The sequence below is a fragment of the Ambystoma mexicanum genome, chromosome 2q (genome assembly GCF_040938575.1).
Source record: "Ambystoma mexicanum isolate Mex_15411 chromosome 2q, UKY_AmexF1_1, whole genome shotgun sequence".
In the NCBI taxonomy this organism is placed as follows: domain Eukaryota; kingdom Metazoa; phylum Chordata; class Amphibia; order Caudata; family Ambystomatidae; genus Ambystoma; species Ambystoma mexicanum.
Window position 1 is genome coordinate 1,299,776,952 of NC_090924.1, and position 23,806 is coordinate 1,299,800,757.

At 47.0% G+C, this 23,806-nt stretch overlaps 1 protein-coding gene across 1 annotated transcript in view; it reads right to left on the reverse strand.

Moving 5' to 3' along the window:
• Positions 1–23,806, reverse strand: part of COL6A6 (collagen type VI alpha 6 chain) — an 858,285-nt gene that overhangs the window by 277,741 nt on the left and 556,738 nt on the right. The window contains exon 20 of the mRNA XM_069646627.1: positions 21,747–21,812. Within this exon, the coding sequence (XP_069502728.1) occupies positions 21,747–21,812 (66 nt within the window). The remainder of the gene's footprint in view (positions 1–21,746; positions 21,813–23,806) is intronic.

The following is a 23,806-nucleotide window of genomic DNA, read 5'->3' on the forward strand; positions in this document are numbered from 1 at the left end:
TGTAGAGTCAAGGTAAATTCCTAGAGTTTTAGTATCCTTACAGACCTTGATGAAGTTGCCATCAATGATGAACGACTTGAAGGAGGGGTCCAGTTTATTAAGACGTTGGAACCCAGGATAAGGCATTCCATCTTGTCGACATTGAGGAAAAGCTCATGTTGCGCCATCCATGCCTGAATAACCATGTAGACGTCATTCAGGGCTTTAGTCTCCACTGCATAATCACTTGTGATGGGGATGAGTATCTGGGTGTTGTCGGCATAGTTAGTGTACGAGACCCCCAGATAGTCAAGAACGTCAAACAATGGTTTGGTGAACACATTATAAAGTGTTGGTGACACACAGGAACCTTGGGGTACACCACAATGAATCGGAGCAGGCTCAGCAGATGCTGACAGGGAGAAAACCTGCATATATCTGTTGCTAAGGAAGGAACTGATTCAGGCGGTGGCAGAATCAGAAACGTGGGTGGCTGATATGAGGTGCTGGCAGAGGATTTGGTGATTAACCAAATCAAAGGCAACTGGGAGATCAAGTAATAATAGCAGGGCTAATTTCCCGTTGTCTTTCAGCACCTCAATCTGTGTTCATTAACATGTTCAGGGTGAACGAAACCATTACAGGGATGCAGTGCAGTGAGTAATGCATGGGAATGAACTGAAGCGCCATGAAAAAAATGATGTCTCCTCATTTACACGCCAAGCTACACATGTGTCGGAGTACATTCCAACATGCACGAATCATGCTTACGTGAAAATATGCATTTGCTCATGTACATGCCTTGCCATTGCATTTGCCGTAGATTCATGATGATAGAGGATGCTCACATTAATGCATGCGATTTACAGCAGGTATTTGGCCATGTGCCATGCTGACTGTCCTGCAGAGTGAACTTACACATGGCCACATGTCAAGTCAATTTTGCAATTGAAAACAAGGGTACTTTACTTCAGGTGACATGGCATGATCATTCCTGTGGTGGCAGACTTGTGCGGGAGGCAAGTGGGCGTATTACCTCACTGTGCAGGAAAGCCTCAACCCTCTCCACAACATCAATATTCTAATTCCTGGGAGAGACCTGGTCCCTATGGACTGCATCTGTTATAATTGCAAATTCTAAACATCAAGCGCAGTCTATAGAGAGTCATTGCAATGGCGGGTGTCATGTTAAGTTTAGGCTATTAGGTAGCGATTGAGCCACCTATATGCCGAAAACTATTGCATTAGGATACAGAAACAGAGAAATGGCATATGAGGAGGGGCACACAGCTTGTAGGCGTTGTTATTTGCCCACCCAATGAATGCCCATGGCCATGCTGCACCCTATGGCAAATCCCACCCAGTTCCTGACTCTCCCCACCCAAAACACCACCTCATGTGAACTCTTTGAGCTCAATTCGATCAAGCCTTACGATCAAACTTTTCACTAAAAGTGCCTGTCAGTGTTTTTTCAAAGCAGTCTTCTGAGAGTTTATGACTTAATTGGAGCTGTAAACACGCTACTGGTCTAATACCAATGTTTTAACCAGGTCTGCATACAGCCACTCAATTTGTAAGCACTATTCGTGGTGTAAAACCAATGGATTTACAGCAGAATGCCATCGTATTCCATTGTAAACGCTGCCTGCCATGCGTAAACGGACTCTGCAGTGCAAATGACTTCAATTACCCAGAATGGACCTGTTTGCACATAAGTGTAAACGTAAATAAACGGCAACGGGTAATTACAATGTTTTTTTTTTTAAATGAGCTCTGTAATCTTTTGCTAGTTGAACTTCTTATGACAAACAAAACGTCATGACTCAGCCCTTGTTTAGTCTTGCACAAATGACCTTATTCGCTCTTGGCCTCAGTTCTTACATTTTATTTTGGTTGTTAGCGTGGTCTTTGAATGCTCTCTAAGCTCTGGCCTTTATTCATACAATGCTATCATCACAGAAACGTGGACTGGAAAGGCAGCCCCCCTGCGCCATAAAGGCAGAACTAGGGCAGAAGGCAACAGAGCAGAATAAACAAGCAACATTCTCCTGGGCAAAGAACAATAGCAACTGAAACCAAGAGTCAGAATTAGCACTAACTACGTCCAAGGCAGGCGACATCAACAGTGCCACGAGACATCCTGCCATAACCATCTCTAACCACCGCCGAGGGACACTGTGGCAAAAAAAAAACCCTAATGGGTGAGGTCACAAGAGATCAACGACGGCCATCTTGGGTGTCTAAGCTCCAATGATAGGCAGCCATTACCGAGCATGACAGTGGACACTGCATTATTCAAACATTGGTAACCGACTTTGCAGTTGCTAATTTGTATGCCGAGGCAGTAAGGCATTATCGAACATGGGACACACTGAGGTAACATTAAACATTGCACCATTTAAACTGTGGGAACCGATTGTTCGCATCATATGCAAGGCAGTAAGCCTATGCATTTAGATGACAATGGCATTCGTAGTGGGGTACACCAGCTGCCATCCCTGGCGTGGTGGTTCCCTTTTAAGAACATGTATTTCCCCTTTAATGATGTGTTATGACAACGTCGTGACTGACTGGAAATAAAAGGATCCTCCAGTGCCTGCATGCACGTGCACCAACACAGCGCCGACCCTGTGAAACCATCTCTACTGTGACAAGAACTCAGATAAAGAAGCATCTCAAACCACGACTACAGTCTCAACCAGAGAAATTGGAGTAATGAGGCACAGCCTCGGTATCGAAGATCCCCCACTGACAGATCAAAACTGTCAGCAAGATAAAGTTCTCTCGATGTGCACGGAATGGCACGGAATGGCGGCAGACTCCATGTCTTTGCACTGTGTCTCTGTGACTCACTTCTTTGGGCCTGCAGGCCTCCACCGTGTGATCATGGTCCTGCAGCCCTGCTGCTCTGTGTGCCCCCAGACAAGCATTCATAACCTGGGGGCCCCAAGGCCACTGTCCCTCTGGGTGATCCCACAGCGGTTGCTTGTCCGGGGCGCCCCGGCAGCTGAGGTATGGCTGTGTGACCATGGCCCACAGGGCGATCCCTGCAAAGATCAGGGTGTGTTGCGTGCCCCCAGCCCTCTTCGGGCTGGCCTGTGTTCCCATGAGCCAGCCAACAAAGGTAATTGCTGAAGGTATGCTGGGTGCCCCAGCGCTGGCCCAATTGGTCAGTGTGACCGCAGGTCCAGTCATAACACCTGGGTAATAGCCAAGCAAAGCCAGGGCCTTACAAACAGGTGGCGGGCCATTACCAGGATGGTACTGCCTGCCATGAGGGGGACTACAGCCATTAGCATCTGCAGCGGGTTCCGAAATACCCAGTAAATCCAAACAATGGGAAAAACATTGTGCGGATGGCTGGCACGCGCTATGCATTTGTTATAGCTTCAACCGAAAAGCTGTAACGGAAGTTAGTCATGGGACGTACAGATGTGGTGCAGTGAAGGAAGAGGCGTGGCCTAGCAGAGAAGTGCTGAGCACTTCCTCTCAATGTGCAACACCAGGAAGGGGCGGAGGGAATGGTGTCAGCACCAGAGTAGACGAAGCGCCCACGGGTGGCAGGAATGAGGGGCAGGCGCCGGCAGCTAAGTCGGACATGAGCCATCAGCAGGAGGTGAGTTGCACCAATGTGTTGGCTCATTGCATTCTGAGCTGCCTGATTGGCAGGGGTGCACACCAAGGGTGATAACTGCAGTTAACACTCTGTATAGCCCTGACACTGCATTAATGCTCCAACACACATATACTCACCACTGACCAGTGGTAGACTGGCCTATAGGGAACTCTGGAGATTTCCCGTTAGGCCTCTGCACCCTGGACCTCTTTTGCGTAGTATTTCCAAATTTTTCCATAGGAAAAGGGTTGGGCTTGCCTAAAATGTGTAATATGGGGCCACTTTGAACATGATTTCCAGGGCCGCTTTTGGTTCCAAGTCTACCCCTGCCACTGACCTGGGGCTGATTCAGAGCTCATGCTAAAAGCGAAATGTTTGTCCAACCTGTTTAACTTGTATGTTCTTCCACTACTAAAAATAATGGAATCCTTTAGAATTCCCTATTGAAACTATGCTGATAATGCACAAATGTCGATCAGACTGCACTCTACTGCGAATGGGGGATTTGAGAAATGTACAAAGTGCATGCGTGAAATTGATAAAAGAATGAAAAGCAATACATTCAAACTGAATGGAGTAAAACCAGAAATTATGGTGGTTGGAGCACCTGACTCGAGTTGGCCTACTGAACTCTGGCCATCACCTTTAAGCCCCTGCACCACCCTTGTTTCTCAGGTCCGAAATGTGGGTGTCCTGCGCGATTCCAATCGTACGTTGCAACTTAAATTAAGCAGGTTTTGAAACCAGGCTCTCGTTGCTGCATCTTTTGAAGAGCAGTTTTGTTTTCTTGTTGCGCCCTTTTAAGAAAGCTGGCCGTCTAGACACTGGCAATGGCTCAGTTAGACTTTTCTGATGGTATATATTTGGGATTCCCTAAACATTTACTTTCCATGTTACCAACACACAAGCAGGAACATATTCCACTGAACTTGTAGGGGAGGACTGGTCCGGGAGACCCCTCTCGCCTGCGTTTCCTCCCCAGGTGAGGGCTATGACTCATTGGGCGTTCCCTTGTGCCACCCGGGCCCAGGTGGTGGAGGGCTCACCCGCTGGAGACGTTGCCCACACGTATTAATTGCCCATACAAATTTAGCTAGGCCCAGAAACCATTTTTTGTCTGGTAAAGATGGTGTGAGCTCAGCGCACTGTAGCGCGGCCCCCACCCTTGGAGAGTCTCATCCCTGTTGCCGCAGCACCCTGGCAGATCCGCTGCGAGCACGTTCCCACGAACAAGACGGACATGAGCTAGCGCAATACGCTAACATTGTAACAGTTCACCTCCCGCAGTGTACTATCACTATCAGCATGACCCGGCCAGCAGGCCTGAACAATGAGAAGAACGGTAAAATGGTCATCTGATGGCAGACAGTCTTAATATATATGTATATAGTAATGTCAAGACCACTTGCAAAGTATGCTTCTTCCACAAAATCTCTTATATTACAAACGCCTGTAGAATGTATTAAAATGAGAGAGCATGCTCCCATCATATAAGCAATGGCGAGCTCACACCATTACAGGTGGATGCTAATAATAAAGGAACACTCCAGGGATCTGGTTGTTGCGTGTATCACTGGGCAGCCTACCTCCCATGGTTTTGCGTCATAACTAAGCTAATGCTGCTAGAGTACACGAGAAAGCGAATGCAACTATACTATGAACTCATGTAAAGGATGCGCGAGAATGCACTTATCATGTGTGTATGTCTAAGCCCCTTATGTGCCACCACCATCACGTACAGTGGCGGGTCGTTTCTATGTACTCCACCGACCCAATTACTACCTCATTTACTGCGAATGTATATGCATGTAACTAAAATACTGTAGCTGCTAGAATATAATGTACAAATATGGTGCTCGGACTAGGTATAATCGAGACACATCCAGCAAAGTTTAAATGCATGTTTTGAAGCGATGTTGAATAAGTATTATAGAAAGTGTTCAAATGTTTGTGATGTCTTTACCTACATTCAGCAACACACGAGGGAGATACCTTTGTGAATGCGTACAAGGCCATTTCCCCCTCCCACCCTGCGAAGGCTGCCAAGACATGAGAACAGAGGCCCGCTCTGCGCTATCCCACCTCCCCCGACCGGACTGGAGCCGCTTCAAAGATTTGTAGCCCCACTGCAGCACCCAAGGCCGCGACCAGCCACCTGCATTATTTACAGCACAGCAGTAAACCTTTGTCTAAACTCACGCGCCCCCTCGTAAACCCCACAACCCACCGGACCGTCTCAGACTTATGGCCCAGTGCAATCAGGACACCCAACACTTTGACAACACACAGCGGAACATCCATAACAACTTCTAACAAGACAGAAAGATCTGTACCACCCGTCCCAGGCCCCGAAGCTTAGCCCCTCGACCTATGGCCCTGGTCAACAGGACACGGGTAACCAGGCCTCGATGTATTACCTCCAGACCCCTCACAAGGTGCATTCCTCCTGTGTTGCATTAACCTATAAAATAACCTATTGGAAGATTTACTAAAGAGAATAACACTGTAAATGACTGAATGACTGCGGTGTGCATGGCTGAGGGCAAGTAAGTCAGGAAAGGCATTCGTCTCTGCCACAAGCCGCCTTGGCACACCAACACCGCCCGGATGAGCTCAAGCCGACCTGCCAGGCCCAGCCCAACCCACGAGGGTGACCAGTGACGTCCCCCAGCCAAGACCAACCACGCTGCAGCAGCACCTATAGTTAGTCGTCGCCACCCAATCCCAATGAATTTGTGCCCCCTATAGTATGTAGGTTTTGATGACGTTTTTTGTAAATATATACGCCTGTCTTTGCGATTGTCAGACAGAGCGCTCTCGGAGTTTGCAGAGTTCTTTGCATGCCCAATTCTGATTGATAAACTCCCATTTACGCTCACCCGCACTCTGTCTTGGCCTTATTCCCATTTTGGGAGAGTCCTTCATTGTCTCTCATTGCGGGGAGGATCGTGCTGTTTGGGGACGCTTGCTTTCAGTGGTGACCCCGATAGCGTGATTTTTATTTCTTCCTAACTCCTTATAACCGTCTCCTTTTTGGCACGAGAATCTCCGGTCGAAAAGGGATACGCACGGTGAGCCGGCTCCGGGAGGCTGCCCGCCAACGGCGACCGGTACACTAAGAAGTGCGCACTCAATAGAGAGGGGGTACGGGATCCCGGTTGAAAAATCCCCTTTGAGTACCGCTCGCCGGAGCCGGGGCTGACTGTTGAGCTGACGGCGACACTGCCTGGACGGACCCAGTTTCGGAGACTATCGGTTCAAGACGGGCACGTGAGTACTGAGTGCGAGCGATCTTAAAGGGAGCGGGGAGTGAAGTGTAGGACAGGAAACGAAGAGGGGGTACGCAGATCTACTAAGGATCATCTTAAATTTTCCTTGCTTTTTCTTTGCATATGGCCATTAGGATTAAGAGGTGAATAAGAGATAAAAGTGACGGGAACCTAGCTCCGAAAGGGGGTGGAAGGCGGCGCCGCATAGTGCTATCTTGACTAGTACTGGGAATATATGAAGAAGTGGAGTATAAAATAAAAGTGTTCAGCAAAAGGGGACACTGAGAGTACATTAGTGACCGCTATTACTTTTTTCCTTTCTTAAGGGTAGGGGGGAGAATATAGAACTGTGATTAGCACAAACTTAGGGAGACAGTAAGAGAAAAAGAGTCCTATTGGAAGGGGGGAAAACAGGTTAACATCTATATATATATGCGCATCTAGATATTCAAAAAAGACGAACAGGGATAGCCGGCTAGGGAGGAAAGGGAGGGCAGCTTGAATGGTGAATGGTGCCAAGAGGTGTGTGCACCTCGTATGTGCTAGAAGAGATTTTGATGTTGTGAATGTGTGAGCAGTTATAAATGCATAATAGTTAAATGGTCATGATAAGTGTGGTCGGATAAAACTTTTTTCCCTCTTCAGATAACGTCAATATAGTGAAGTGAGTGAGTACCTTTTTGATTTCCAGGCTGACATTGTCAAAATAAAGGATGGGTTGCTCTTGTATGTGCCCCCCAAAGAGAACAGAATAGACATTGTGTACGGCCAGTTTTGTATTGTGCAGTCAGGGAGGGGGAGAGCCCAAAGGGACCCAACATTGAATGTGAAGTAAAATATAAAGAATAATATTGATACTACATTTACATTGTAGTTGCAAACACACTGAGACACACCAGCACTAGGAGGGCACAGAGATGGGGGCTGAAACACCCTTATCACATATTTGTAAGAATCTCCCGGGATACGTGGAGCGGATTAAAAAATATCACGACCAATGGGTGACTGAGCTAAAGGGGGAGGGGTTACCTCAGATTTGGCCCGAGGGAGGGTCATTTGATAAAAGTGTTCTGGATACGGTGGCCACATGCATTTTTCTAAAATACAAAGGAAAGCAGCTGCAAAATAGGAGGGAAATATTAGATCTTTGGAGGTTATTTGAAGAGATACCACCGCCTAAGACACCAGCATTAAATCCTGATCTCCCGTCCACCACAGACAATCCACTACTAATACAAAGAGATGTCAAAGAAGGGTCAAGTGTAGCGCCACCAGTAGAGGTAATAAGTTTGTACCCGATAATAAAGAAGCCTGTGCCCGCAGAGGGGTACAGTGACCCCACTTACATACCTCCCCCGAAAGATACTACACCCCACCGGCCCACGGCACCTCCGCCATATGAAAGCACGAGGGAGCGAGCCCAGGCAGGCACACAAAGGGTAGATATAGAGAAGCTCACAGATGATTTAGAATCAAGACTGACGATAGCAAAGGATGAGCTCTCGAGGATAAAAGACATATGCGAACGAACAGCACTAGATGCAACTAGATCAGGGCGTACGTCCAGAGCACCAGGTGAAAATAGAAAGCCCGAAGAGGGGTGGAAAAAGGGCGAGATTCTGTTCAGAATTGAGGAAGAACCAACGCGAATAATAGAAGTAGGGCCCAGAGAGGGAGATGTTGTAAGCGAAGAAAGGCTTGGGGGAATTAGAGAGAAATTGCTGTGTGATATAAGGGACGAGTTAGAAGAAAGCGACAGGTTGAGTATGGCGATGGGAGGGGGAAGCGAGGGGGAGGAAGGTACGTGTTCAATGAGAACACTGGACGATGAATGGACGGGGCGATTAAGGAACAGAGTGGGGAAAATGGCATCACTGTGAACATCAGCAGCCAAAACGGGCCCGGATGGGACGACGAAAGGAAAGCTACAGCTCCCGTTGATACACAGGGGAGGAGGGAGGCCCAATTATATCCCATGGGCGCAGATGGATAAAGCCAATTTATTAAAGCTATTGCCCCCGTTGTCAGGAGGGGCAAGTAAGTGGATATATGCCTTTGAGAAACATACTGCTGGGGTACCCCTAGCCATAGGAGATGTAAAAAGTCTACTCGTATCAGCAGTGGGCGATCAGGCTGAAAGGGTATGGGTTAAGGCCGGTTTCCCGGGAGTAACGCTAGACTGTGACCGCCATGATGGGGCCTCCTTTAACACAGTGCGTGCTAGGGTGTGGGATGCCTTACGCGACACATTCCCAGATACACCGGACTTACAGTCCGTGATGCAGTGTACAATGAATGACGGGGAGGAAGCTATGGATTACATTTTTCGGGTCCAAGAGATGTGGAGAGCAGAAACGGGCACGCCCTGGTATCAATCGACATCTTTGTTTTATTTTATTATAAAGAGAGGGCTCCCAAAGGAAGTGCAGAAGGCGCTTGACAAGATAGCAGGTATTGAAGCAAAGGGATGGCCAGAAATTCAGAGCATAATAGTACACCATTGTAAACGAATAAAGGAGAGGGAGAAGGAGGTGGCGCAGAAAAGATTGGCAGACGAGGCGAAGTTAGTACAGTCAAAGCTAGTGAAGGTTGCAGCAGCAGTAGCCGCGCTCCCACACAGTAGAGAGGGAGATGATGAGGAGGAGGGGCTGATAGCACTCCAAGGAAGGGTGGCAACTAATTGGGCGGGAACAGCACAACGGCAGTGGACTGAGCAGGAGCAAGGTGGAAGCCCGCAGTGGCAAGAGTGGACCCCTCGAGGGGGACGAGGTGGGTACAGGGGCCGGAGAAGAGGCGGACAGGGGTACGGGGGAATGGGAGGAAACGGATGGCAGGGTCCCAGGGGCCCCCATGGGGAGTTGTTGGAACTGTGGACGATGGGGACATTATTCCAGGGAGTGCAGAAGTAGACAACACAATGGGTTCCAGGAGGAGGAGACTTATGGTCATCCACACCCGGGAAGCCCATATGGTCTCCCAATGGGACAGCAACAACTAAGAAACCCCGGCCAAGGTACCACGGGCCAGCAACAGGGACACCAGTATAGGACACAGAACCACCCCCAAAACAATGACAGTATGCAATACACGCCAGGTAACCCTTTCGCGACAACAGCAAACGGGGCCCCCGCGCCAGCACTTTACAGCGGCATGTCAGTGGTTGCAGGGAATGTCTTTAGTGAGGGAGGGGCGACGAGATACCCCGCATAGGACAGCCCACAGAGAACACTTGCGTGTCCAGTTCTATCCATCACCTACAATGCAGCAGAGGAACCATTGGTAGGGGCGCAGATAGGAGACAAGCAGTTTATATTCATGGTTGATTCGGGAGCGGAGAAATCATGTTTCAGAGAGGGCCGATTCCCGTTATCTAACAGGAAGTTAGAGACGCAGGGGTTCTCTGGGGCTGTAGTTGAAGTTCCTTACACAGAAGCTTTGGATGTAACAGTGGGGGGTAAGACTGTGAAGGCACCCTTATTGTATTACGAACATTCCCCAATTAACTTGCTAGGGAGGGATCTCCTGAGTAAACTCAACATGACCATATCATTTACCGAGAGAGGGATAGTGTGTTCTACACCCGGGATATGCCCCTTGCGTGCGATGTTGGTAGTGCAAGCCTACACAACCACGCAGGAAATACGAGGGCTGCCACAAAATGAGGAAATGTTTATCAAAGGGCTGAAGACTCTGGCCCTCATAATTCCCGAGCTAAGAAGCATGGACTGGAGGATTCCGGCGGAGTTCCTCTTCCGCCCCATAGTGTGTCCCAACACAGCACCAGGATCAGTGGTATCATTAGACTTGCACGCTGTACAAGTGTCAGCAAAGAGGATCGCTGTGATTGGAGTGGACGAGGAAGGGTGTGAGTGGCGCACAGTGCTGTGCACAAACGCCAACATCGCCCTACGAGAGGTAACAGATGAGGATCTCTTTTCAGACACGGAAGGGGATGGTGAGATAGTAATGGAAATAGCGATGCCCTGTGACATTTTAATACAAGCAAGGGAGACCCCCGTCCAATTGATGACAGTGGTAGGAGCACCACCGTCATTTTTTGATGACGACATGAGGCTCGTACCAAACAACTTATGGACAACAGGCCCCCATGATGTGGGACTGTTGCATGGAGTACAGCCTGTGGTAATAAAGCTAAAGCAAGGAGCAATTTTACCGCGAGTTAAACAGTATCCTTTGTCTCGTGAAGCTGAAGAAGGGATAAAAGAGACAATAAATGCCCTACTAGCACAAGGGATAATAGTGCCTTCAAACTCCCCATGTAACACCTGTATTTATCCAATCAAAAAAGCAAAAGGGGGGTCTTGGAGGATGATACAGTACTTACGCCCCCTCAATGATGTAATTCAGAAGGAGTTCCCTCTAGTCCCGAACCCGGCATCAATACTATGCAGCATCCCGAAAGAGGCATCACATTTCACAGTAGTAGATTTGAAAAACGCATTTTTCTCCATACCCCTGGCTGAAGAGAGTAGATACCTTACCGCCTTCACACTGGGGGGTAAAAGATATGAACATTGCAGATTACCACAGGGTTACTGCGAGAGCCCGAGCATCTTCAATCGCGTATTACATGAAGACCTAGGAAACCTATCAGTTGAGAGCACCATTATTCAGTACATAGACGATTTACTAGTCTGCGCACAAAACGAAGAGAAATGCAGAACAGATTCCATAACATTACTGACCTTGCTGGCCAACAAGGGGTACAAAGTGGACAAGGGAAAGCTACAATACTGCCTGACAGAGGTCCTGTACCTAGGACAGCTGATTTCAAGAGATGGGAAAAGAATAATACCAGACAGAGTAGAAGCCATAAGATCAGTAAGAGAACCCACAACAGTAAAAGATATGCAGAAATTTTTGGGAATGTGCAATTACTGCCGAGCATGGATATTAGATTATGCGGCATACACCAGGCCCCTATTACAAGCATTAAAGGTGGCCCAACAGGAGAACAGGAAGATGGAATGGACGGAAGAGATGAGTTCCTCTTTCCAAACATTAAAAGATTTGATTTCAAGCGCCCCAGTACTCGCAAACCCTGATTATGGACGCGAGTTTTACCTATTCTCACACTGCAAAGAAACACTGATGACAGCAGTCCTGACACAAAAAACGTCCTTAGGACACAAGCCATTGGCTTACTATAGTGGTACTTTAGATGCCGTGATGCAGGGCCATTTCGCGTGCGAGCAATCACTCGCTGCAGCCGCGTTCGCGATTGAGAAAAGTGCCACCATAGTAATGGGTTGCCCGGTGACATTGTTTGTCGAACATTCACTATTTGCAATATTAGAAAGATCAAAAAGCACACTGACCACACAGCGGGCGACAGCCTACGAGATTATATTGTCCAGTGCCAACATCCATATAGTAAGATGCAAGACAGTGAACCCCGCCACATTCATTACAGAAGCGTGCACGCTCGAAGACATGCAGAACCACGATTGCGCAACCTACACAGGAGAAAGAGGGGAGGAGACAGTGGTGTGTGAGAACGCTCTAAGCGAGGGGGAAGTGTACTTTGTGGATGGGTCCGCATCAATTGACGTGGACACGGGAGAAAAACACGTTGGCATGGCAGTAGTGAGGTTAGAAGACGGTGAGTATGAAACACTGGTACAGTACCGCCTCCCATCACATTACTCCGCACAAGCAGCAGAACTGATTGCACTCATAGAGGCGCTACATGCAGCAAAGGGTTGTGCAGTGACAATATACACAGACTCAGCTTACATGACAACAACAGTACATGGAGGACTGGCGAGATGGGGGCGTAGGGGATTTAGGCGGGCAGACGGAACACCAGTACAGCATGCAGAATTGTTGAAAGAGTTAATTGAGGCCCTGCAAAACCCCACTGCAGTAGCAATAGTAAAGTGCCAAGCACATACGTCCAACACAGATGTTGTGTCTTTAGGGAACGCAGCAGCGGACGCTGCCGCCAAGGAGGCTTCCTATTTTCAGAAAAATGACACAGGTGAGTACATGATTAAGAACAAGAGAAACGACGAGCCCGCAGAAGGATATAATATGATGCCCATACCACAAATAATAGAATTACAAGAAGGAGCCAGTGCAGAGGAAAAATTAATGTGGACAAAACGAGGGTGCAGCAAGTCAGGAACAGACCTGCTGTGGCGGCAAAATAACTCGGGGAAAGTGGTAATGCCAATCCAGCTATTAGAGATTGCATTTCAACAGCTACACTTCCCTGCACATAACACCAAACAGCACATCGCAGCAGAAATACAGGAAGAATGGTTCGTGCCCTGTCTCCAGGAGCATGTGTCTCGATTGGCAATGGAATGTACAACATGCCAAATATACAATTCAGGAATGACATTACGCACTCTCCGGGGAACAATTCCTAAACCCATTGGCCCATTCAAGGAACTACATATAGATTACGCAGACATGGGGGAAAGGTGTAATGGCGCACGGTACATGATTGTGGTTGTGTGCCCATTTTCAAGGTGGGTGGAAGCAGGACCCTGCGCACGACCCGATGCCAAGAGCGCCGCCAAGTTCCTAGTAAGGGAAGTATTCCCGCGCTGGGGAATTTGTGACGTGATTCGCTCAGACAATGGCACTCATTTCGTGAATGAGCTTTTTAAGGAAGTGACTACATTATTGGGAATAAAACATAAATTATGCTCAATTTATCATCCTCAAAGTAATGGCGTAGTGGAAAAGATGAACGGACTGTTGAAGGGCAGGTTATCAAAACTATGCTTCTCATTAAAGAAGAATTGGATTTACTGCCTACCCCTTGCGCTATTTGAATTAAGAAACCAGCCAAGCAAAGACCACCATTTGTCCCCGCACGAGATCGTGACTGGGAGACGGATGAACACAGCACATTCACCACTGCGCGAACACTCAGACGCTCACAGAAGCGCCGCGATATTGGGAGATGAGTTCACAGACTATTTAAAGAAATTGACAAGGGCAGCGCGCGTGATATCAAAGCAACTGTCCCCACCCTTCACTAGAGAAGAGGGAAATGAAACAGGCGCTGTCACGGAGCCAGGGCAACAGCTACAGCTTATGCCAGGCGACTGGATTTATGTCAGAAGCTTTGTGCGTCGGTGGAATGCACCACGATTCCATGGCCCATACGAAGTAATATTTTGCACGCCCACGGCAGTAAAGGTCAAAGGGTTGAGGTACTGGGTGCACTTGACCGATGTATGGAAGGCATATAGCAACGTACAAGAGGAGGTAGATGGGGAGGCACAGACAACAGCAAACGCTGCAACTGAGCAGAATGACTGAATATGAACTTGTGTGTATGTGTTGGTACTGAATTTGAATAAATGCACAACTGATAAAGATACAAAAAAAAAAAAAAGGAAATTTTTTTAACTTTCATCTTGTTGAGTGTGTATATATATATTTAATGGAATGCCAAATTATGAGCTTGTATACACCCTTGTCTGTGAATACCCCTCCCCGTATCCCCACCCGCTTCCATTCCCCGTCACATGTATATTGGCACTGATAGTGCTAGCAAAATGTTTACATGTATGCACTCAATGCACTTTTCTATCTTAAACAGGAGCTTCCATGGCATCTAACGGGCAGCCTGCAACGGATAGATTTACTAGAATTAGAGAGTGGTTAACTGAGAAATGCATATATTCGTATGAATGTGGACTATCTGCAAACGAGAGCTGTTATGTCTGCTCCCTTATTCCTCACGCATCAGGTACACCCAAAGTACTGTTACCCAAAGAGTTGCCAATTATAGACGCCCAATGTCTCCTTCATCTTACGTTATGCAGAATTAAGAACACCTTCCAGGCACATGAAGTGACTTTTCAAATGCTACAGAACGAGAAAACGTGCTACCCAAAACCATCAGGGGTTGTATGTCTGAAAGAACCGTTTTTTTGTAATTGGAGGGACACTTTTTTCTGACAACAAGTGGAAGGACGAAGAAGTAATGTGTAAAGCTGAAGCACTGAGGGGTGTGGCAACTGTGAAGTTGCAATGGATAGAAGAAACGTGCACACCCGTATGGAAGGAACACATTTCAAAACTAACCTGGGTTACGCCCATCGAAAAGCCTTTCAAGTTGCAGAGTGAAATAGACTATGAACTATGTTTCGAAGGAGAAGGGAGAACGTCCATGGGGAAGAAGTGCAACAAAACCCTCACCATCCCAGATCTAAGAAAAGGGACTGCGGCCCTTATGGACACGTACTGGGTATGTGGCAACCAGGCATACCTACACCTCCCCCCGTCGTGGAGTGGCAGCTGCTCAATGGCCACTCTGCACTCAGCTCTAATGGTGATACCAGAAAGCCACATCGATGGAAGCAAAAGGACACAGGAACGCACACAACAGAGTGTGGCCCAACCAACTGCAGAATCACAAATGTATGTCCTGTCTTCCGGAAGCAAGGGAGAGGTGCTAACCCGTCACAGACGAGCATCAAATTACATCTCACAGGCATCATCAGAACTATTGGCTCAGATCCCAGACAAATATCGATTATTCAGCTCAGCAGAAACATTTTTTGCCTCACTCGTATCAAGTGTCCAAGCAAGGGCAAACGCAAAATGGCTCCAGATAACCCGTTGGGAATTGATTCAGCTGGCAAACGACACTGAAGAAGGATTTAACATAATAAAGGTCGAACTAAGAGCTTTGCGACTGATGACCATGCAAAACAGGTATGTCCTGGACCTGTTGACGGCGATGGACGGCGGTGTTTGCCGTAAAATAGGAAGTGCCTGCTGCACTTTCGTACCTTCTGAAGACGCAGAGAACGGCTCCCTGTCCCATGTGATCGAAGCAGTCCACAACCTAGGAGAAAAAATGAAGATGGAGGGCGGAGCAGAAGATAGTACATGGTTCGATAACCTCTTCTCCTGCGTCCCCTCATGGCTTGGAACAACTGTGAAATTTTTGATGCCAGCTGTGGTGTTCCTCCTTTTGATTTTCTGCCTGTGCCAGGTGGGTCTTCGAGTCTGTGCTAACGCAGTACCAAATGGTGCAATGATGATGGTGACAATGGGCAACTCACACGGTACAATAAAAACAATGCAAGAAGCACAAATACAAACAGGGATAGATAACACACCCAGGTACCAATTGGTGCCCATGTACCACGACAAGGATATTGTAGATAAGCTGTGGCACACCACCATCAAAGAGCCCCGCATACTAGAATGGTACGAGGAAGTTTGGGTAGATTTGGAGGGAGATGGTGGGTGTATATATCTCACGTGTACTCCAGATGAATACGCCAGGAGAGGTGAGAGCTTAAGGGGGGTGTGCAGAGCATGGATGCCTATCAAAGGAACTCCTGCATGGGATGAGGCGGTTATGGACGAAGCAGAATGTAGGAGGATAGAAGAGCTAAAGAATTCGTTACTTAAGTAACGAAAGGGGGGAAATGTAGGGGAGGACTGGTCCAGGAGACCCCTCTCGCCTGCGTTTCCTCCCCAGGTGAGGGCTATGGCTCATTGGGCGTTCCCTCGTGCCACCCGGGCCCAGGTGGTGGAGGGCTCACCCGCTGGAGACATTGCCCACACGTATTAATTGCCCATACAAATTTAGCTAGGCCCAGAAACCATTTTTTGTCTGGTAAAGATGGTGTGAGCTCAGCGCACTGTAGCGCGGCCCCCACCCTTGGAGAGTCTCATCCCTGTTGCCGCAGCACCCTGGCAGATCCGCTGCGAGCACGTTCCCACGAACAAGACGGACATGAGCTAGCGCAATACGCTAACATTGTAACAGTTCACCTCCCGCAGTGTACTATCACTATCAGCATGACCCGGCCAGCAGGCCTGAACAATGAGAAGAACGGTAAAATGGTCATCTGATGGCAGACAGTCTTAATATATATGTATATAGTAATGTCAAGACCACTTGCAAAGTATGCTTCTTCCACAAAATCTCTTATATTACAAACGCCTGTAGAATGTATTAAAATGAGAGAGCATGCTCCCATGATATAAGCAATGGCGAGCTCACACCATTACAGGTGGATGCTAATAATAAAGGAACACTCCAGGGATCTGGTTGTTGCGTGTATCACTGGGCAGCCTACCTCCCATGGTTTTGCGTCATAACTAAGCTAATGCTGCTAGAGTACACGAGAAAGCGAATGCAACTATACTATGAACTCATGTAAAGGATGCGCGAGAATGCACTTATCATGTGTGTATGTCTAAGCCCCTTATGTGCCACCACCGTCACGTACAGTGGCGGGTCGTTTCTATGTACTCCACCGACCCAATTACTACCTCATTTACTGCGAATGTATATGCATGTAACTAAAATACTGTAGCTGCTAGAATATAATGTACAAATATGGTGCTCGGACTAGGTATAATCGAGACACATCCAGCAAAGTTTAAATGCATGTTTTGAAGCGATGTTGAATAGTATTATAGAAAGTGTTCAAATGTTTGTGATGTCTTTACCTACATTCAGCAACACACGAGGGAGATACCTTTGTGAATGCGTACAAGGCCATTTCCCCCTCCCACCCTGCGAAGGCTGCCAAGACATGAGAACAGAGGCCCGCTCTGCGCTATCCCACCTCCCCCGACCGAACTGGAGCCGCTTCAAAGATTTGTAGCCCCACTGCAGCACCCAAGGCCGCGACCAGCCACCTGCATTATTTACAGCACAGCAGTAAACCTTTGTCTAAACTCACGCGCCCCCTCGTAAACCCCACAACCCACCGGACCGTCTCAGACTTATGGCCCAGTGCAATCAGGACACCCAACACTTTGACAACACACAGCGGAACATCCATAACAACTTCTAACAAGACAGAAAGACCTGTACCACCCGTCCCAGGCCCCGAAGCTTAGCCCCTCGACCTATGGCCCTGGTCAACAGGACACGGGTAACCAGGCCTCGATGTATTACCTCCAGACCCCTCACAAGGTGCATTCCTCCTGTGTTGCATTAACCTATAAAATAACCTATTGGAAGATTTACTAAAGAGAATAACACTGTAAATGACTGAATGACTGCGGTGTGCATGGCTGAGGGCAAGTAAGTCAGGAAAGGCATTCGTCTCTGCCACAAGCCGCCTTGGCACACCAACACCGCCCGGATGAACTCAAGCCGACCTGCCAGGCCCAGCCCAACCCACGAGGGTGACCAGTGACGTCCCCCAGCCAAGACCAACCACGCTGCAGCAGCACCTATAGTTAGTCGTCGCCACCCAATCCCAATGAACTTGTGCCCCCTATAGTATGTAGGTTTTGATGACGTTTTTTGTAAATATATACGCCTGTCTTTGCGATTGTCAGACAGAGCGCTCTCGGAGTTTGCAGAGTTCTTTGCATGCCCAATTCTGATTGATAAACTCCCATTTACGCTCACCCGCACTCTGTCTTGGCCTTATTCCCATTTTGGGAGAGTCCTTCATTGTCTCTCATTGCGGGGAGGATCGTGCTGTTTGGGGACGCTTGCTTTCAAACTGCACTCCAAAACATAGATCAATCAAGCTCAAGGCCTTATGCATTATTCTTGGAGCCTATATATGGCCTATGTCGCTCATTTCTTCGAGACAAATGTGTCAATTATACTCCACAAACATGACTAAGGTCAGAAGACAGCTTGTTATTTCAACTAAGTAGGCCAGAATTGGAGGCTAAAGTTTCTCTACTCAAACAATGTAACTATGCAATAAGTGATCACGCTGGAAAGAATAGAAGACCACTTGAATTACGCAGAGCGGATAAAACATTGCTTTTTATTAGGATTACGAGGCACTACGCTCAGGGAGCGCTTAACGACAGCCCAATTAGCGCAGAAAAGCTACCAGGCCGCCACGCGCTTTACGAATACATTTCAACATAGCATAACCCGAAGGTGATTTGTATGTCATAGGGATAATGCAGAAATTGTGTAAATAAGGACCAAGAGTTATGGTTGTAGTTTCCCGGTCCTATCCAGTACGGGGATGGATTACACTCGGCTACAGGAGAACTCAAAAGACGTGCACAAGTCCCCTCATTTTTCATCAGCCTGCCAAGTCTGTTCAAAATATCTCATTCATTCTCACTCTTAAATGGGAGCTGCCAACACAAACATGCAAAATAACAGTCGTTTCTCCTTAAATCCACCCCCACCCCACTTCCTGCCCTTGGCAAGAATCGTTCCCTAGTTTCTGAGGTTCTGTGGAGAAGATAATGGCAGTAGGACTGTGAAGTGTACGCAGGTCACCTTGGGCATCAGCAGTCTTCCTATCTGCCAGACAAGACTTGTTGCTGCATTGACTGCGCTTTCCTGCGTCACTCACTGCCGCATCAAACTAGGTGTCCAGCAACCTTCCCCACTGAATCCAACCACTGTTTACACGAACAGTGCTTTATGAGTCCAGTGTCCCAGAGAAATCCTTTAGAATTCTCATAAGGTTTAAATACCTTTTCTTGTGTGAACTACTGTTCCCAAGAATAGTAAAGTGACTTTACTTACCTTTTCTCTTTGCGAGTCCAGCACACACCATCTTATGTGGAGTGCTGGGGGAGTTACCTAGTAGCTTCTTATCCTACATTCTCATGTACAAATGTTTATGTTACCCTCCCTACTTTAAATGGCTGGTGGCAGTGGTTTAATTTTCCTACCATTGTGCTTTTCTACTGCAGGCTGAACCCTCAGCTGCAGTATAGCACACACGGGTGACCATTTTGTCAAAACGGCCCGGTCATCTTTTTTTGCCATTTTCAGTTTGTGAGGTCTTTCATGAGTTTTACTCTGTGCGTCGAGCCAGACCTGAGCCCTTTGTTTGTTTTGCCTTTGGTGGGCTTCAGTCTTGAAACCCGCCTCTGGCTCCAGTGTGTCTGGAAAGGATGAGGGAGGTTCCTGAAACTCCCCTGTCCTTTGTCTTTAGGAATGCCTGAATACAATCCGTCCTGATTGGCTGGCTGGCTGGCCTTTTAGGACAGCCACTCTGCTGTGTGATTGACAGCATAAGCTGTGCATGAATGGGAGAGACCTGCTTAAAAGGCGAGGGTTTTGGGACTAGGGTCAGAGTCGACCACTGGGAGGAACACTGACGAAAAAACCGTGAATGAAGCTTGCTGCATCCTCCTGGACTTTTGAATTGCCAGGTGAAGCCCTGCTGCTGTCCCCTCAAGAGGGTGCAGGACTCAAGAAGTGAAGGAAGCCCAACCGGTATCCGAGATCAGCGGTGGTGCTGTTTACCATGCGCTGAAACCGCTAAGTGCTGCTGAACCGAAAAGAGCGCGCAGCTGCCGATGACCTTCAAATCACTGCCACAGGAGCCCTCCAGACGTCCTCCCTCTTGTCCCCACGACTGAGGCTTAGGAACCCAAGTTCTGCACTGCTGCAACAGGACAGAATCCAGCTGGACCAATTTTCTTCAACCCAGAGGTACTGTTGAGGCTTGGGGTACTTACCTCATTGTCTCTCTATCTGTGCTCTTCTCAGTTGAGACTTGCATTGGCTTACTTTTGTTGGAGTTGATTCCAACTCTGCTTTTCACAAGTGTAACAGCTTGTGACCCTACAAGTGATTTCCATAAAACTCTCTAACTTTGTGCACGACTTTTATTATCTAAGAAGTGCCTCAGCTCCATAGAGTGTCTTCCAATTGACTTTGGCTGTCCTGGCCCCCTGCAGACTCTTCTAGTCCATTGACTTAGATATTTTTGTCCCTCACAGGTGGTAACTTGTTTTAGACTGCTATTGCTGGCAAAGGCTTGTCTAGACTTCACTGGAAAATTTAAGTATACTCACATGCCCTGAGAACCTGTTTAACCTCTTTTCCTTCCTCTAACCTTTCCTTTCTGCAACCTCAGAATCTGCAAAGCATAACTATTGGTATATAAATGCCATTACTATCCTTGTGAATGAAGTCACCTCCGGGTGTAGGAAGTTGTAATAAGCAAATCCAAAGAGAATCCACTAAATTATGCTGATTCTGAAAAGTATTTTAAAGTATATTTGATTGTTACATATCTTGCCCTTTTAAAGAACGCTTATTTAAAAATGGATGTTAAATAAATCAATAGCTATTTATAACTGAAAACGAAGTGTTACTTGGATACTTTTATTTGCGAATTTCATTGCCACAACTCTACAGCGCACATTTACCCCTCTTGAGATAGGCCTGGCTGCTCCGTCATACTACTGACTTGTGTAGTACAGACCTATACCAAAAGGTGGGTTACCTAATACCAAGCAGATAAGGGTTGTGTAGTCTCACCCAGTGTGACTACATCAGTTCTTACCTAACACTGGTGGCAGGCAGTGGGATTGGCATAGAGTGGTTACATTGACTATTTGCTGTACCTGTGCCCAACTAAATCAGCCACAAGGCTAAGCTCCACCAAAAAGTTAAGCGATTGTAACACGCCAAATTTTGATAACTTTAATGAGGCAGCCTTGACTGTCCTGGCTGCTCAATCACACTACCAACTTGTGTAGTACAGACCTATACCAAAAGGTGGGTTAACTAATACCAAGCAGATAAGGGTTGTGTAGTTTCACATAGTGTGACTACATCAATTCTTACCGAACAGTCTCTTAATCCATCCAAAAATCTCACAAACTCCATCTGGAGGACATTGTTTCACAACAAAATTAGCTTGGTGGAAATTGGCTGTGATTTAAGTGTCAACCTGTGAATCAGCCCAGTTAGTGACATCCCACTTGCCTTCTTACATAGGTTCCAGAGAATCATGTCTCTAGAAAATCCTTCAACTAAATCTCAGTTACATTGACTAGTAATCGTCATCTGTAGCAAGGGCTAAGTTCTTTTCTTAAATAAGTCATTTTTCTAGTTTGGAGCCTCAAGGTAATCTCTTTTAGTTTGTTGCAGTAAATGGATCGATAATGTAGGGATAATTTTATTGACTTACCTTTTCACCTGGATCTCCCTTTAGCCCTGGAGGACCACGTTCAAGACCGTCAATTCCGGCATCACCCTGGGGAAAAAAAGAAAATCTGATGTTACCCACATATAATGATGTGTTGTTTCTACTCCTTAATTTCCAGTTGTCTCACTAACTGTGGTACCACAGCTCTGCCATTGTGCATTTAATGGAATTTGATTTGCTACTGGCAATATTCTGCAATGTCCAACAGCCCACACCCCATGTGGCCCCATCTGCTTCCCTAGACCAGGTACTAAAATCTACAGACAAGTCAAAGTAGTCTTTCATAAGGGCCTTGATGTGTGACGTCGGCGGGCATGACACACTGTTAAGGGCACGATTGTATGCAAGTACACAAGAGATCACCTCCTCCAGCTTAAACACAATGAAGACTCTCTTATCACCTATGCCTAGCCAAGACAACTCAATCACCCATCAAGATTCGCAACCTTCTAGCCCACAAAGATACTGCATCCTTTGCCTGCTGCATTAAACCACAAACAAGATGTATCAACCACCACCGCTTATCAGAAGGTGCCACTAGATGCAAGCCACTTATTTACTTATTATGTCAGGCCTAAAGAACTGCCCATCAATTAAGACAATCTAAGCACACACATCTAATAAATACATCTGAAATGACTTATTACGGTCAGAAAGTACTTCAGAGGAGACACCTTCAGCCAACGTGGAAGTGGATCAAATTACAAGATTAAAAGATGTTAGTAGATGGTAACGGGAAGAACAGTCTTATGATCCACCATGGTTATCTAACCTTGTCACATCCCCAACAATTACTCTCATAATGAATGGATACCATTCAGTTACTCCCTATCCCCAGTACCCAAATAGACAATTACTACTATGACATTCCATAACCCGGGAACCAGGGTCCCTTGCACCAAAGTCCTAATGTATCATCTCAGTGGCCTCCCCTCTCCAAAATTCAATGCTATTTATACCTATTTTTGTAACGACTGCCATGTCAACCACATTGAAACCTGCAACATTTGCACAGGTGTGCAATCGCTGGTCAGATATAAAATGTACTATGGCAACCATCGTGTAATAGACTTGCAAGTACCACTGCCATAGGCTATATTAAAAGAAGTACAGCAAACAGCTGGCCAATTGATCACTGATATGCTCAGCATTGATCATCCTAGTTCTAATCTCTCTTCATTGCCTCCCTAAAAAAAGACTGATGCGTAGTTAGGATGGCTTTCCGAACATAGAAAGCTGTACATCTCAGCTCCCCCATCATCTGGCCAATTAATGCAACACCTCGGGAGGATCTCAATACTTGCACAGCAATGAGTTGCTTCAGAGAGAGACCACAATCTTCCAGAGGCTTCAAACCATGAGCAAATCCTTCTCGTGATGCAGCAAACGAATCTGGAAGACGCTTCTTCCACTGGTGCTCTTTGGCCCTTCCCCCCCTCATCACTTTTTTTGAAATTTCTGTTTTATTGGTTTTTACAGGTAAAACAGTGACACCTCTTTAATGCAAGCATGTGCGCATAAGAAAAGAACATATAATCTGAATACAAACGAAACCCTATAAGAGTGTGGCATGTGATTTGCTGGTAACATTAAAAGGAGAACATCGCAAACATCAATCACCCCCCCCCCCTTTCAGTTGCGTCCCAAATGCGAGCTGGGACGTTTCTTCTGTTACTTATTAAAGTTCTTTACAGAGTTCGGATGGCAACAGTGGGCACGAGGGGAATGAGAACAACATGTTATTCATACAGGCAACAGATAGTTCTTATGAGATCAAACTAAGGCATTACACACACCGATTTTCAAGTAATATATTGTGCACGGAAGTCAGCCCATTCGGTTTCCACCGAGGTACTATGTCCGTGTAGTGCAGCGGTCAAGCTCTCCATTCTGAAGATGTTTCGAGTGACATTCACCCATTCCGTCTTAGTGGGGAGGAATGGTCTTTTCCATGCCATTGTGAGGCAGGCTCTTGCAGCCAGCAGCAAGCCCAGGATCATCTTAGGGGCCTTTAGGATCGTTTTGTCTTCTTCAATTAAGCC